The sequence below is a fragment of the Dipodomys spectabilis genome, unplaced genomic scaffold, assembly GCF_019054845.1.
Source record: "Dipodomys spectabilis isolate Male_0828 unplaced genomic scaffold, ASM1905484v1 ptg000179l, whole genome shotgun sequence".
Taxonomy (NCBI): Eukaryota; Metazoa; Chordata; class Mammalia; order Rodentia; family Heteromyidae; genus Dipodomys; species Dipodomys spectabilis.
The window spans coordinates 9787873-9803697 of record NW_024870856.1 but is presented as its reverse complement, the minus strand read 5'-3'; the positions used below and the strand labels follow the sequence as shown (position 1 = coordinate 9803697).

Here is a 15825-nt window from a genome sequence, read left to right as displayed (position 1 = left end):
TAGGAGACCTCCCTTTCTTTTCTTCTTACTACACTGTCTTCCAGCCACATGAGCTAAGAGCTTTCTGAGGAGCAAAGGCAACTTCTTCTCTCCCATGAGAAATGTAAGTCAGACACAAGGAGGAGAATCTGAGGCTTCTAAAGTGATTCTCGTCCCAGCATCTAGCTACCGAACTAGCACTCACCTGACTGTTCAAATGCAAAAACTTCAGTCACATTTAGAATGAGGAAAACAAGATGTAGCAATATTTAATTTTAATGCCAGCTTAAAAAATCTACCTGTTTTCAGTAGCTTGTGCCACTGAAATACGCAGTCTGGGTGATACATAATTTTTATCAGAGACTGTGGCTCATCAGATTCTGAGGCCACAGCTTTTTTAAACAGGGTGAAAAAGCCACAGGGTTTTATTTGGTGTGAGTGCTTCATAGCCCAAGCTAGGCCCTCCCCATGTGGGAGGTGGTCAGCAGCAATGGATGGTCAGTGTCTGCTGACCTCGGCCAGCAGACGGGTTTACTCTACAGCAGTTACAGGTTGTCATTCCTGGGGTTGGCGCTGCAGGATCTCTGTTGATGTGAGTGCACCACATGTCACCATGGAGAACTGGCTCAGATCACAGCTATCTCCTAGCTGAGCAGCAGGTGGCTCCTACGCTCTGGTCTGGGAACAGCTTAGGATGGCCACGTGCTGCAACCTGTGCCTGTCCACACGGCAGAGGTGCACCTGCCTGTCTCACCCTCCAGCTTCTTAGTAGGACGGTGGGCAGATGGACCTGGAGACCCGAGGGTATGAAGGACAAGTTCCCATGTTACAGACGACACATGTGATTTCCCACCCTGGCCCTTAAGACTGCAGTCCTGAGCCCGGTGCACACATGCACCTGCAATGCATAGGTGATTGACAGATGCAGGCCCGGTACGACCCTGGACCCTTCCCTGCCGTCACCCGCCGGTAATGAGCGCGCCTGCCCTCGGCACTGACAGATGAGGCTGCCATGCTCACCTTCTGCATGCAGGAGATCCAATAACCAGTGGGCGTTCCATCAGCTCACAGCCCCACTCAGGTTTAAGGCCATTGAAGTTTGTGCAACTCCATCTCTGAATTGTGCTGGCATTGGGTCTCTGGGAGAGTGGGAAGAATTACAATGAGTAGAAGGTCCAGATTTAGCATAAACTAAGGCCAGCAGGACAATGGTAAAGTAAAGGAACTTAATGAAGACTCCCAATCAAGGCTTAGCCGCAGAAAATAAAAGTGTGAGGCCTTGGCCTCCAAGAACAAGCCTGTGCCTATGTACGGACTGTTCTCTGATGCCCGCAACATATCAGGGGCATGCAGGGAGCCCCTGTGATCATGGTGGAATAGGACAATCAGTGCAGCTGTCACCACCTAGACTAGCAACCGCTGTGCTCCACACAGACCAACCAACAAGTCACAAGGAGGAAGCCACGATCACTGTAGCATTCGCAGAGTAGCCAAATTAGAGTCAGGGTAGAAGCCCATCAGTAGACGAAAAGATGAAGAAAATTCGGCATATATACCTGGTGGAGTACTATTCAGCCATTAATAATGAAATCGCATTGTTTGCAAGCTGAAACTAGAAATTATTGTGTTAGATAAGTGAAACTCAGAAAACAAGTATCCCACATTCTCATATGAAGTCTAGGAACTAAGAGAGGACAGAAGAGGAGAAGAGGAGATTTCTGGGGAGAGGGGAGCGGGCTGTGGTGCGGCCGGGCAGTGTGGAGGGTCCCGTCTTGGTCTGCAGCTCTGTGGTGAGGGGCTGGCTGGCAGACGGCGAGGCTCTTGCTGAGATCCTGACCTGGAGACCTGTGGTTTTCCTCCCGCAGTGCACAGCCAGCTGTGGAGGTGGTGTGAAGAGAAGGACCGTGCACTGTCTGTCAGGGGGCCGGCCAGCCTCCAGCTGCTCCCCGGAACACAGGCCTGAGGCCTCACTGGCCTGTAACACCCACTTCTGCCCCGTGGTGGAGCAGCAAGGTACGCACCCCAGCCCCTCGCCGGCCCTGGCCTCTGAGGCGGGGGCCGTCAGGATTTTGGAGCCGTTCCTTAGAAGACCTGAGGAAGCAGGTGTGCCCTAAGAGTCCAGTGTGGAGGCCTTGTGTCTGCTCTATCCTTCTCTCTCTCTCTTCCCTTCTCCTCCAGTTTTACAACCAAATGGTCACAGACAGAGGCTACTCATCTTCGGGCCACCTCAGAAAAAGCAGAGGCACTGGGGACACAAATCAAAATAAAGGACGCTGGGCCTTTGATCCACACTGTGTGGGAGAGTTAGCTAAGAGGACCAAGGTCTGAGGCGGGCCTCAGGCAAAATCTCTAGACAAGCCCTACCTGGAAAGAATAAATACGAGGAAAAGGGCCAGGAGCAGAGGCTAGTGGACAGAGCGTCTGCCTGGCCAGCAGGCGGGCACGAGTCCAGGAATCTGAACCTCGGTACTGGGAGGGGGAGGACATTATTATGTTGATCTTTTCGATAATGCTATTTTGATATTTAGGGAACACAATTTTAATGATAGCAGTATTTCCTCTATAGGATGCAAAGCCCCCCTAATTCATTAGGTAACCCCTAAACACTGTGTGTGTATGTGTGTGTGTGTGGGTGTGGGTGTGTGTGGGTGTGCGCGTGCGCGTGTGCTAAGTGCCCCCGAGGGTACAGAGGTGGCCACCTCCCTGGTGGCTTCTCCTACAGTAAATGCATCTGCAAACAGCAAGGAGCTGCTTGCTGTAGCTAATGAACTGAGCATTCAACATTTAGTGCAGGGAGAAGAGCAGAGAGAGACAGAGCGAGGGCTCTTTCCGAGGTAGAGGCGCTCCAGTGCACTTAGCATAAGAAGTGAAGTGTCTACAGAAGTAAAGTTGTCAGCAGGTGACTTCTGTGCGCACCTGTTAGACTTACAGAGACGCCCTTCCCTTCCTCGGTGGCTTGAGTGAGAGCAACCTCCCTAAGGCACGCGGATACGCGGTGGGGGTGTCTGCGGCTGGGGCTGGGTAGCTGGGCCTTCCCTGCAGCTCTCCCTGACCCTGACCGGGTTGCGCTTGCTTTCAGACACCTTCTGCAGAGACTACTTCCACTGGTGCTCCCTGGCGCCCCAGCACGGGGTGTGCAGCCATGGGTTCTACAGCAAGCAGTGCTGCAAGACCTGCGCAGAGTCCAACCTGTAAGAGCAGCGCAGGCCCCGCGGCAGCCAGGACGCCACGGTGCCGCCCAGCGGGCCGCGCAGAACCCGTCAGCATGCGTGCGGGAAGGGCCCAGAGCAGCCTCGGGAGCCAGGACCGTGTGGGGCTCTTTGACATGCGTGTGTTGGGTGTCTAAGCAAGTATATGCTCTCCTGGGTGGCAGCGTGGGGTGATGGGGGCTGACCCTCAACAGTCAGACAGAGTGGGGGCCGGTGCTAAAGAGCTGGAGAAACAGAGCTCACCATTGTGATTTCAGCTAAGTCAGATCCAAAAGGCAGAAGGGCAGAGCAGAACGTTCCCGATGTGTTGGGGGAAAACAATAAAAGGCCATGAAATACAGGAACTATCTCTCTCAACCATCCAAAAGACCCTGCAACCACAGGGAAGACCCCGCGGTCTGGGTGCAGGGCAGGTGCTGGAAGCCCCCAGACCCTGCCCGGCTCCCCTTCAGTAGCCACAGGAGCCCAGGTCTTGCCTGGGGCGAGCCTGCAGGGGCTCTGCCATCTGATTTGGACTCTGAGTAGGGTAACGATGAAAAGGAAACCCCTGCCAAGGTGCTCTGTACTTACCTCTCATCTTGCTCAGTTATTTCCAGTGAGTGCTCCTACTTAAACCCACACCTCAAGCTTTCCTGTGCTCACGTGGATCAGAAGCACCAGTCACACCCAAACCTAGCCATCCTCAGAAGAACGGGGTCCAACCAGAACAGACGTCCGCTGTGAGCCCGGAGGGGCAGGAGCCTTAAGCCCAGGCTTTGTTTTTGTACATTGTGGGGTTTTAAATGTATTAGATAAGCCGCGCGACTGTGACTCACGCCTGTCATCCTAGCTACTCAGGAGGCTGAGATCTGAGGATCGCGGTTCAACGCCAGCCCGGGCAGGAAAGTCCGTGAGACTCTTTATCTCCAACAAACCACCAGAAAACCTGAAGTGGCGCTGTAGCTCAAACAGTAGAGTGCTCACCTTGAGTTGAAGAGTGCAGGGACAGCGCCCAAGCCCAGAGTTCAAGCCCCGCGACCAACAAAAATAAATAAATAAATAAAAATGTTTTCGATAAATGAGATGGTTTCTATAACACAGTTGAGAACAAAGGTCAAGTACCTTTACACTGGTGGCTGCGGAGCAGATTCCACCCCTAACCAGTGCCTCGGCCTCCTCCTCCTCCTCCTCCTCCTCCTCCTCCTCCCCCTCCTCCTCCTCCCCCTCCTCCTCCTCTTCTTCCATCATCAATCACCATTGGTGCTTATTTCTGGTCCACACCACCTAAGGTGTGGCTCTGTTCTTAAAAGGCACGTGGATATTTATATTTGCTGAAGTTTGTAATAAATCTTACATTGTACTGCGTGCTCCTGAGCTGTGTGCGAGTCCTGCCTTCAGTGGGAGGAAGGCCAGCCACACACCCTGGGGAAAGAGTCCCAGAGACAGGAAGAAGGGCGACTCTGGAATATGGGAGAAAGCTCTGGAGCTGAGAGGGCTCCAGCCGGGGCAGCGGGCACCGCAGGGTCCGTGGCTGGGGCTGGTGATGGTGCCCGTGCTCAGAAGAGGCTCTCAGGACCATTAACTGCCTGCTTGTAGGAGTCAGAGCTTCCCCCCACCCCGCGCCCCCAAAGCAGAGCTGCAGACATGGAGAGAGCAGGCTGGGCTTTTGTGCTAAGGAGCCTGGCAGTTCTGAGGTCTGGATCGGCTGGCTGGCAGGAAATGGGGGCACACACGTGCATGCCGGCTGATGCTTGTGCTGGCTCCTGCATGCTCCTGGGCTTTGGGGCTGTGGAGGTTGGAGGTGGGGTGTGGCCCGCTGGCTGCCAGCCTTTGTTGGTCCTGTTTCACAGGCCTGGCCTCCCAGGAATCCTGCCCTGTGCGGCTCTGTGAAACCCAGGGGGCCAGGCGAGCAGCCCCCACCCCCTGCCGTGCACCTCACCACAAGTGTCTGGACTCAGCTGAGCCCCTGGGAATTCCAGGCTGCCCTAGGGAGTCAGACAAAACAAAGCTGCTGCGGTGAGAAGAAGGAGGAACCCACACCAGCCAGACAAACGCTCCCTGCAGCCGCTGCCCTCCCCCTGTCTGCTTCCAGCCAGGAGAAGCCGCCCCCACAGGAGGCTTCAAAGTCGGGGGGCACGGGGCGCGGGGGGGGGAGGGGGGGTCGACTCTCCCAAGCCCAGAACGCTATGCCTTCCCCATGACAGGCTGGCATCCCTTGTCCCAGTGCCAGGGTTTTTCTCGCCAGGCTCAATCTTCCCCACAGGCCGGAGCCCCCTGGGACAGGGACAGGGAGGCCGGCTGGCTGCTGGGGCTCCCCCCCCCCCCCGCCCCGCCTTCAAGCCCGCACCTCTTCTCAGTTTCTTGTTCCCCTCCTCCAGCAGGCATGCTCACTGGCCTCCATCACGGTCCTTTCTGTTTTCTCGGGGTATCTCAGCCCCCCAGGTCATGGCCTCACTCCAGTGGGGTACCCGTGGCCCGCGGCCCGTGGCGGTGACCAGGCTTCCTGAGCTTTGCTTTACCTCCTCCCCAAGAAAGAACTACACGTCCACAGGCAGAAGTGTTAGGGAGCATCTCCTCTTCCTCCTTCAATGTTCCTCTTCTGCAAATGGAATGAAAGAAGAGGCCGATCCCTTACCCTCCGCGAAGCTGGTCACCGGCAGAGTCTGCGGGTGCCATAGGCAGAGGCCACGGAACCATGGTGTGGGAGACGTGACAAGGAGCCCGTCCAGGAGGGCTGTCCCTTCTGCCCCAGAGGGAGCGGGCAGAATGTTCCCACACACCCCACAAGGGCTACGTGGGGCACAGAACGCCAGATGTGCTGTCCAGCCCAGCCCCGTGGCCTCGGGGTGCAGAACTTCTCGGAGGGTGGGAGGGTGAAAGCTACTTGGTCCTGTCTCCACACTGTCTGGAGAGAGCACTGAGCACAGCACATACCGCCACTGTTGGCTCTGGGTCTTCACGTCCCATTGCTGTGAAGGACCACCCCTTCATCTCTCGCCTCTGTCCTGGTGCTGAAGGAAGAGCTAAAGCCATTCACAGCCTCCTGGTTGCCACACCACGAGCCCCTGTTTATCACTTCTCACATGGCCTGTGCTGAGCAGACGCCGCCCTGGACACTGTCCTTTGCATGAAGCTCTTCTTCCTTGGCTTGGCTTCCACCTGAAAGACCTGCCAGATGGCTCAGTCCTCTGTCGTGGCAGGCGCTGACTTCCTGCTGGGCTGCAGGCCCTGCCTACCTACCCACGCGATGTAACAGACTTCACCAGAAACTTCACCCCAGAGAGGGGTGAATCCCCACCACCAGATTTATTTCCAGCTCCTCTGGGAAATTCACCTCATCCTTTAAACCATCTCCTTCTCAAACACGGCCAGCATCTAACATACATCAGTCACTTCTTGTGGTGGTTAATCATATGTGTCAACTTGACTGGGCTACTGATGCCCAGATAGCTGGTAAAATACCACTTGTGGGTATGTGTGTTAGACTGTATCTGGAAGAGGCTGGCAAAGGAAATCAGGAAACTTAGTAAAGACCTGTCCTTACCTGATGGGTGGGCTTCCCCCAAGCTATTGAAGACCTGCATGGGGGAAGAAGGCAGAGGAAAAGCCAAATTATGTCTCTCCTCTTCAGCTGGAACACGCTGCTTTCCGCTCAGATGCCAGAGCGCCTCGGGGTCTCAGGCCTTCAGAGACCTTCACTAATAGCATCCGAGCTCTGCATCCTCAGCCTTCAACTAAATTACCCCAAAAGCTTTCCTGCTTCTCCAGCTCGCAGGATTGCACAGGGCTTCCCAGGCTAGCAACCGCTTCATTCCATTCCCACAGGAAATGCCACGTTGATTGTCTACCTTCTATCTATTGGTCTAATTTATTAGCTATCTATTATCTTCTATCATTTTCTATCCATCTATCATCTGCCATTTTCCATCACTTACCTAGGTATCCATCCTGTTCTTATCATCTATGTTTCTGTATAACTGCCACTGATCTATCTATATCTCTATCATCTATCTATAACCTATCTCTATTTTACTTATCAATATCATCTAGTCTATCTATCTATCTATCTATCTATCTATCTATCTATCTATCTATCTATCTATCTATCTATCTATCTATCTATCTATCTGCCTATTCATCCATCCATCCATCTATCCCATGGCTCTCTTCCTCCAGAGGTTTGTGACTTGTGCACGTGTCTTCGGTCATCCTGGGAGTGCTGCTTTTTCTCTGTGGCTCAGTGATCCACCCTGCCCTCATATCATGGCAGCTACTTAAAGGAGCCTGTGGTTTAGTAGGGAAAATCTGTGCTAACCCAGCCACTATGGAGTGTCTCTCAGATAAGCAGTCACAGGACAGAGCAGAGGTCATATGAGAATTCCCATTGCTCTTAGAGCCAAGTTTACTTTTACATGATCACATAGAAATAGAGAATGGGTGCAGGGAGCCGGGACAAACGCCATTACAAGATGGCGCCCACTTCCTTTCAGCTTAGAGGTAAACGACTCCATATTAGGCAAGTGCTTGGCGGGGCTGCAGGTCCCTAGCTTTGCGCATGCGCCATCATTGTAAATCCTGAGCCAATCCCGTGGCACCTGGTGACGGTAGAAGGCGGACAGCCAATCCTGAAGCGACCCGTGTTCCAAACCCTATATAAGCGGCTGTATTTCCTTGCTCGCTCTCTTGCGCTCAAGCTTTCCCTTCAACTAAAAGGCTCTCCAGTAAAGTGTGATCTGAGAAGACTCCTGGTGTGGTGGTCGTTCTTCCTCGCTGGCCGAGAAGGCGTTCGCCGCAAGTGGTGCCGAAACCCGGGACCTGCGCAAGAGGTCGAACAGGAGCCAGAACTCAACACACGGAGAGGAGACGTCGGTAAGTATCCCTAGGTATGCTGTTTTTTACTATGGACTATTGGTTGTTTGCATTGCTGCTTCCTTTGTGGTTTGTCTTTCTGGTGGTTCTCTGTGCCTGTCTGTGTTGTGGGGATGACCACAAAGAGGGGGTCTCAAGGAGACCCCTGTACCCTTCTTTGAAGGAATTTTCAAACCGGTTCTCAGCCCTACATGTGGAAGGGCAGGACCAAAAACGCAGTGATCCTGTGAGTGACTCAGAGGAAGAAATGTTAGAGGAGGAGGGAGAGCAGCTCGATCCAGCTGATAATGAAGACTTAGAAGAGGCTGCGGCTGAGTATGAGGCAGACAGATATGGGGGGCAGCGTCCCCAAACGATAAGAGTACCGCAGCAGCCAGAAAGGAGGAAAGGAGCTGGCCCTCACCCGTCGGCCCCCCCCCTCCCCCGCCGTACCCGCCGGCGGGGCGGAGTCACTTTATAAAAGGGAGCACCTGGTCGCGGCTGGCGGCCGCCTTTCCAGTTTTTGAAAATCCAATTACTAATGAAAGAAATTTTGAGCCGGTTTCCTACTCCCAGCTTAAGGATTTAGTTGAGGCAGTCCGGACTTATGGAGTGACGGCTAATTATACCATAGCCTTACTCCGAAGGCTGACTGTTAATGCTATGACGCCTACGGACTGGTTCGAGGTGGCCCGCACCTGCCTTAACCACGGGCAATTTCTTGATTTTCGATCTATTGTTCATGACAAGGCTCAAGCTCAATACAGACAACAAGCATTCAATATGATAATTTTACCCGAGCTGCAAATTTGTCTAAACAATTGTCAAGTTATCTTTTAGGTAATTGGACTGGCGAGTTTGATGAGATGCTGGAGCAGCTGCGGATTGCCATTGTGATTGTTAATTCAACGCGAATGGATCCCGGATTTGTGGAGGGGCTCCAGTCCTGGATTTCCTCCGCTGTTTCCTGGTTTAAGGAGTGGGTGGGAGTTGGAATGTTTTTAGCCTGCTGCTTGGGCGGATGCGTGGTCTGCCTATGGTTGGTCTGTCGCCTTCGAGCTCAAACCAGTAGGGACAAAGTTGTTATTTCGCAAGCATTAGCCGCCTTGGAGAGTGGATCCTCACCCCAAATTTGGCTGTCGGCCCTGAGAGGTCATTAAGCCTTATCATTTCACATAGCCCTAGCACCCCGAGGGATCTGGGGATCCCATTGCACCGGGACGGGTATGTGACTGATAATTTGGAACAGGGTGTAAGGCAAACGCACTGCACTTGGGCAAACGCACTGCACATGGGAATCACTTCCTGGCGTAAGCCCAAGAAGAGCACGTTGGGCTGCAAGTGGGTTGATGCCCAAGATCCCACCTCTGCAAAAAAGGCATCGGACGGGCCTGGTCGTCACTGGGGAAGGCGCCCCCCAGGCGAAGGCCAGTGCAAGGTCCTATTTTTGAGGCAGAGGCCCGACCTCTACTCTTACCTGTTACCAAAACAAAAAGGGGGAACTGCAGGGAGCCGGGACAAACGCCATTACAAGATGGCGCCCACTTCCTTTCAGCTTAGAGGTAAACGACTCCATATTAGGCAAGTGCTTGGCGGGGCTGCAGGTCCCTAGCTTTGCGCATGCGCCATCATTGTAAATCCTGAGCCAATCCCGTGGCACCTGGTGACGGTAGAAGGCGGACAGCCAATCCTGAAGCGACCCGTGTTCCAAACCCTATATAAGCGGCTGTATTTCCTTGCTCGCTCTCTTGCGCTCAAGCTTTCCCTTCAACTAAAAGGCTCTCCAGTAAAGTGTGATCTGAGAAGACTCCTGGTGTGGTGGTCGTTCTTCCTCGCTGGCCGAGAAGGCGTTCGCCGCAAATGGGTATCAAGAGGAGAGACTGAAAACACAAGTCCATGAATCCATAATCCTGCTTTATATCTACACATACATTTACATGTATAAATTCAGTATTTAAATTATAGAGGTATATTCAAATCAATTATTATACTAGTTCATTTGATTATCCATAAGGTTATAAAAGGCTTTTTGCTTACTTTTTTCAGCTAGGTCCATTTCAGCATTTCTGGATTAACTATGGTTACATTCAGGTCTGGGCCATCTACAGGCCGACCATGTGAGCTCGTTCAGGACAGTAAGCAGGTGACACATCACAGTGGCTGCAGCAGCCTTCAGAGTGCATCAGATAAGATAACCTCTCCATGCATCATCCCCAGCATGCGTCCGCACATTCCCAGGGGTGGTGGCTGAGGGCTGAGCTGCTTATCTGCACAGTAGTGCCAGGCTAACCTTCTACACAGCTGCACCAGCCTGCACGGCCTGCACCTCCTCAGCTGCATTCTCAAGAATGCTGCTCATCGCCTGTTTCCCGTTCAGGTCCAGAGTCCTCATTCAGCCCCCCACCATTTCAGTGCAGATGAATACCACAGTATTTAGAGGGCACCAAAAGAAGACGAGATCCATCCCCGGATGCTCTGCTACTGATTCCACTTGCAGGCACTGAATACCATTCCTGATTGTTGAAGTACAACCTCCAGGTCTTCATGTCACATGACAGTAAAGGTTGATCTCTTATCACATTGCATGTTGGCTGTACATTGTCTATGAGTTTGTTTCCCCCAGTTCCAAATTGGAGCAAAAGAATAAAGTCCAATCAGGTCAAAGGACTCCACTGGCCCAGAGGAATGTGAGAAGTCACTGGAAATGCCCGCTGTCTCATGTGTCTGTCCAGTATGGGCATACTGTGCTCAGATGTGCACCCAGCTGGCCACAGCAAGGGATAATGCTCACAGGCTGGGCAGTGAACTCCTGCAGGGAGACCTTTCACAGTCAATATCATGGTAGAGACCAAAAGGGAGTTAACAACTCAGAACAGCAATGCTACTAGTACATAGACTATGCGCGGATTCCAAACAAAATCATCCAGGCTCTTCCCGTCAGATACAGAGTGTAGCAGTTACGTCCCATTAACTACCTTACCCAGGCAAGTCCAGCCAACTTCCTATCTGTTGGATTTGTTTTTTTAATCTATAAAACAAAAGATCCCACTGGCTCCTCAAAACTTCTAAGAAACCAGCCTTTCCACTTTGCTTACTGCTATTACATTAATTCTTTCAAGACATATACTGACCTTGACAGCAGGCCCACTCTCGTGGGATAGTTAATAAAGAAGAGGCACTGGTCTGCTTGAGAAGATAGCTACACAGTGTTTGGGAAAACAACCATTTGGGTGATATCTGTTGAAATCATAGTCCTGCATTCTGAATCCACATTTGGAATCCAGGTCAAGAACAGAGTATAGAGCACCTTAAATACCCAGAGAGACCAAGTGGATAGATCAAAGAGTTCAGGCTAAGGAGATAGAATAAGGAGATACCAGAGGCGGCTTTGAGATCCTCCTGCCAGCCACTCAAAAAGAGCTTTCCCCCTCTCTGTACAACTGTCAGCCGCACCTGACAGATCGGCTCCCTCCGTGGCTCCCCAGGGCTCTGACCCAATGCCAGGACCGAGGGCATGTCTCACAGGGCTGGAAACTTCTTCCTCTAATCTTGCTGTTTTTGATGACTTGCCCAGGCAGCTGACTCCCCAGCTGGAGACTGAAAACCACAAAGGATTTGTGGTGGGTTTGCAAATCATAAGAACTAATCTGAAGGTTGGAAAGAGAGCCAGAAACACCCATGTGTCTGTGGTCGAAGAATCTAGCAAGAATCGTGTCCTGTAGACTCCCACCAGACAGAGCTGTCTGCAGGGGTGGGCAGGGTCTGTCTGCTGGGCTGGCACATCGGGTCAAGGCCGAGGGAGGCAAACTGATCGCCCAGGAAAGCCAAGCTCAAAGCCAGCAGGATAAACAGGAGGCGCACCTTCGAAGAGCCTTTCCTCTCAGCTTCATTTCACCATGTGACTCTGCTGTGAGCTCCCAGTTTCCATTCAAGTTGAAAGCAATGGGGGGAGAAGCATTTGAAGGTCACTTGAGGGTCACAAGCTGGCCTCTCTGGGTGAGGGGGTGCCTCTCAGTGCAGATGGGGTCACGTGGGTCTGTTTGTCTTCAGTAGCCAGGGCACACCTCAACCTCCCTCCTCACTCTGGGAATCAGTGCCTGAAAGGAAATGGATCAACTGCTCAGCTTTAACTCTCCCCCTCACTTTGGAGTGAGCGCAATCGTTTTGGAATGTTCTGCACTTTGTCACACTTCCGTACCCATTCATTTTACTTCTAGACCCTTGGCATTCCTGGTGCTCTGTGTTATAGATTGAATTGTGTCTTCCAAAATTCATACTCTGAAACCCTAACCACCTACACGGCAGTGTTTGAAGATAGGACTTTAAAGGAGGTCATCAAGGTTGAGCAAGGCCATGAGGTGAGGCCTGAATCCAACAGGCAGACAGCTCCTTGAAGGGAGAGGAAAAGCTGCAAGGACCCAGCAAGAGATCAGTGTCTTAAAGATAAGAAAACAGCACTCACCTGGGAACAGCGCCCTGGACCCTGGACCTGCGGCTCACCTCTCCCAGGGTGGGAAGATACCGGGTCTCTCCTTTCAAGGAAGAATGGTCTTACTCTTTTTTCTCATTTTGTTTGAAAATGAATTCTGTATGTTCAACAGTGCCTCCATCAGCTCTTATACATTTTAAATGAAGACACATTTAAATTAAAAGTAGCTTGTGCAGCAGTGTTTAGAGATTTCCATGTAAACAGGCTTAAGGTTTTCATCACAACCATTCACTTTTGGAAGTTTCACACAAATACAGCAACCTGAAGTAATAATTTGTAAGCAAACTAGATGCTGGTGGGTCACACCTGTAATTTTAGCTACTCAAGAGGCTAAGATCTGAGGATTGTGGTTCAAAGCCAGCCTGAGTGGGAAAGTCCAAGAAACTCATATCTCTGATTAACTACCAGAATGAAAAAGGTAGAGCTGTGACTCAAATGGAAGAATATCAGCCTTGAACAAAAAGGCTAAAGAAGTTCAAGCCTTAGTATCAGCACCAAAAACACGACTGCTAATACTACTACTATTAATAATAATAATAATAATTTGAAAGCAAACACACAGTAGTTTCCTTTTAATATTCGACTAAGAATGAAAATAGCCTGTGATCAGTGCTGTTTTTTCAAGATTGAGAACATGAACCCATAGAGCATGAACGTATGGGAACATCTTCATGCTGTTCCTTCCTTAGCTGGAGTCCCAACAATAGAAAGAATTCTCACGTGAGGCCAGTTAACCTTAACACTGACCACTTTCCTGTCACCCAAGAACACAGGGGTGTCCTTCCACGCTCCCATTTCAGATCACATTTTGCACATCGGTCTTTCCTGGACGTTCGCTACTCTCTAAACTCTGGGGGGAAGTTTTGGTACTGGTCAGGGTTGAGATGCACATGGGGTGTTGGGGGAAGCAGCTACTTGGGGACAGTGCCACCATATGTGTTAGGCTGAGCACAGTGGTGCAATGGCCTCTCAACCTCCATTCTCTAGGCGGCACAAGGCAGACATCTCTACAGTGGTTCAATTTGGGGGCTTTGTGGAAGATGGGGTCTCTTCTGAGGGTAGAAGGGTCTTTGGTGTACCCTCAAAGCCTTTCCAACCTGCTCTTCACATTCTCACCATGGTGACACTGCTGTAAGGTCAATCATCCCAGAAGCCACATTTTAAAATATAGAATTTTGGAGTCTTTATTATACAGGCTTTATTAACAGGCTGCAGGCAGCCCGTTGATACAAAGGCCTGCAGCACACAAATACACATAACACAGCCAGGAAACATACTAAAGAAGAAAGAAAGAATAAAATACCAACAAACCAATTCACCTCCAATGGAGAGTTGAATTGGGACACCATGATGACTGGAGATGAGCCAGGAGACAGGACACAGGACACGATCACGGAGACACATGTGGCATGGAGTCCTGGCATCTGGGTCTGTCCAGGCCTAAATGAGTCTGCACGAGGCCGGGGGTAGGGGTGGGGGGGAGGGGGGGAGGGGAGGGGGAACAGATCCTCAGGAAATTCCCAGTCCAGGCATTGGACTGACAGATTCAGTAACCTATCAGCCAAGTGCCTGCTCCTGCCTCCAGGGGTCTGGGCACGCCCATTGCCTGGGAGGCAAGTGATGAGCAGGGGCCGTTTCCCTTCTCCATCATGAAGATGCCAGCCCTACCATCCAACCATGTGGCCAATATGGCACCGGCCAGACCCAACCTCCTTACTTCAACATGGGGCTTCAGAAGCTGAGCTATCAGTACTTCACTTGTTCTAGAGCCAAGTAAGTCCAAGATGTAGAAAACGACAAGTCTTGTTTTCTGATTCTGTGGCCTGTCCTGAAGGCACTGAAGATGTATAAACTGGAAGTCACTTGGGAGACAAGAGTGCCACCTGTGTTGACCTGAAGTGACTGAGCACAAACATTACTGCCACCCAGTTTAAGACATCACTTCTGTCCTCCAGTAATTGGCACCTGGAAGAATGGCCAAAGGCCTCTAACCAAAAGGCCAGCTTCTTGTCCTCCACTGTACCTGCTATGAACGCTGTGAGCGCAGCGAAGGGAAGTCCCTGTCCTGAGCTGTGCCCAGTTACCATGGAAATGAATTTTGCTATGTGGATTGAGGATTGGCTAACAGAAGACAAAGCGAAGGGATGAGGTGAAGTAAGAGCAAGCTGTGGGTGACACGTGAAGGCAGAACAGCTCCTTCTCATACGTGGTGAGACATGCTGCCTCTACAGAGACAGCAGCAAACACCACAGCAGCAAAAGGAGCACGTGCAGACTGTGTGATCCATGCCAGGTGTTGGAAGGGAGGATTGGGAGGGCTGGCTGGAAAGGCTGACTTCTCACTCAAGCCTGGGTAGTGGGGCTAGAGCCAGTCTGGTCATGAGAGACTGGAGGGGAGGAAGGACTGGACCACTCAGGAAACTGGCACCACCGTTGGACACAGTATATAACAAAGTCCATCTTCCATGCTGTGGTCAGGGACTGAAGAAGGAATGGACATGTAGAAGGAGAATGGACTTGTAGAAGGAGAAACAAGGAGCAAATCATCAACAAAGAACACATAAGACATAGGATAATGGGCCACCAACTTATGCCTGAGAACTTGAGTCAGGGTGACAAAGCAGGAGATAGAATGGAAAAGAATTCTTGACAGGGAAATGGGAGGGGCAGTTCACTCAGTAGGAACAGAGTATGATACAACACCAAACATAAACCTGAGTCTTTTTCTTCTGGAATCTTAATGGTCATGAACTGATAACATTGGTGACATGACTGATAACTTCTCAAGAGTTATATAATGAAATTTGGAGCTTTTTTTTTTTTCTTAAAGTTAATAAGATTTCCTTCCGGAGCGAGAGGCCCATTGCTAGCATGTGTTGGCCCAAGTTCTTAGTGTTCTTCTTCTGCCTGAGTTCCTGATGTTTATTTGCTCGAAGGAAAAAAGAGGGACTAGGCTCAGAGAAATAATGTGAATTCAATGAAAACAAATGTACCAAGCCCAGAGGACCAATATGCATTGCAAGAAGCTTGGGAAGACTTGGCCAGAGGAAGCGAGATGGGGGTTGAGTCTTACAGGGTCAAGGGAGCGCAGAGCACATCAGGGACAGTGAAGCCTGTCCAAAGGCCTGGGGCTGTCATAAAACATGGTAGCCTGCACCGCCTGCACTTCAACGTTTTCCACATCTGTCCATTTGTGTCCATGTCAACATCATTTGAACAGGGTAGTTCAAATCAACAAACATATTGAGACTGCCCAGTAGAAACCTAAATAAATTATGAAGTGAACCTAAATAAATTATGAATTAGAATAAAAAGCCAGGCA

At 51.1% G+C, this 15825-nt stretch overlaps 1 protein-coding gene across 1 annotated transcript in view; it reads left to right on the top strand.

Annotated features, from left to right (window-relative positions):
• Nucleotides 1–4054, top strand: part of Adamts16 (ADAM metallopeptidase with thrombospondin type 1 motif 16) — a 99946-nt gene extending 95892 nt beyond the window's left edge. Inside the window, exons 22-23 of the mRNA XM_042695198.1 lie at nt 1845–1992; nt 3059–4054. Of these exons, the coding sequence (XP_042551132.1) occupies nt 1845–1992; nt 3059–3174 (264 nt within the window). The 3' untranslated portion in view covers nt 3175–4054. The remainder of the gene's footprint in view (nt 1–1844; nt 1993–3058) is intronic.
• Nucleotides 4055–15825: the final 11771 nt, after the last annotated feature.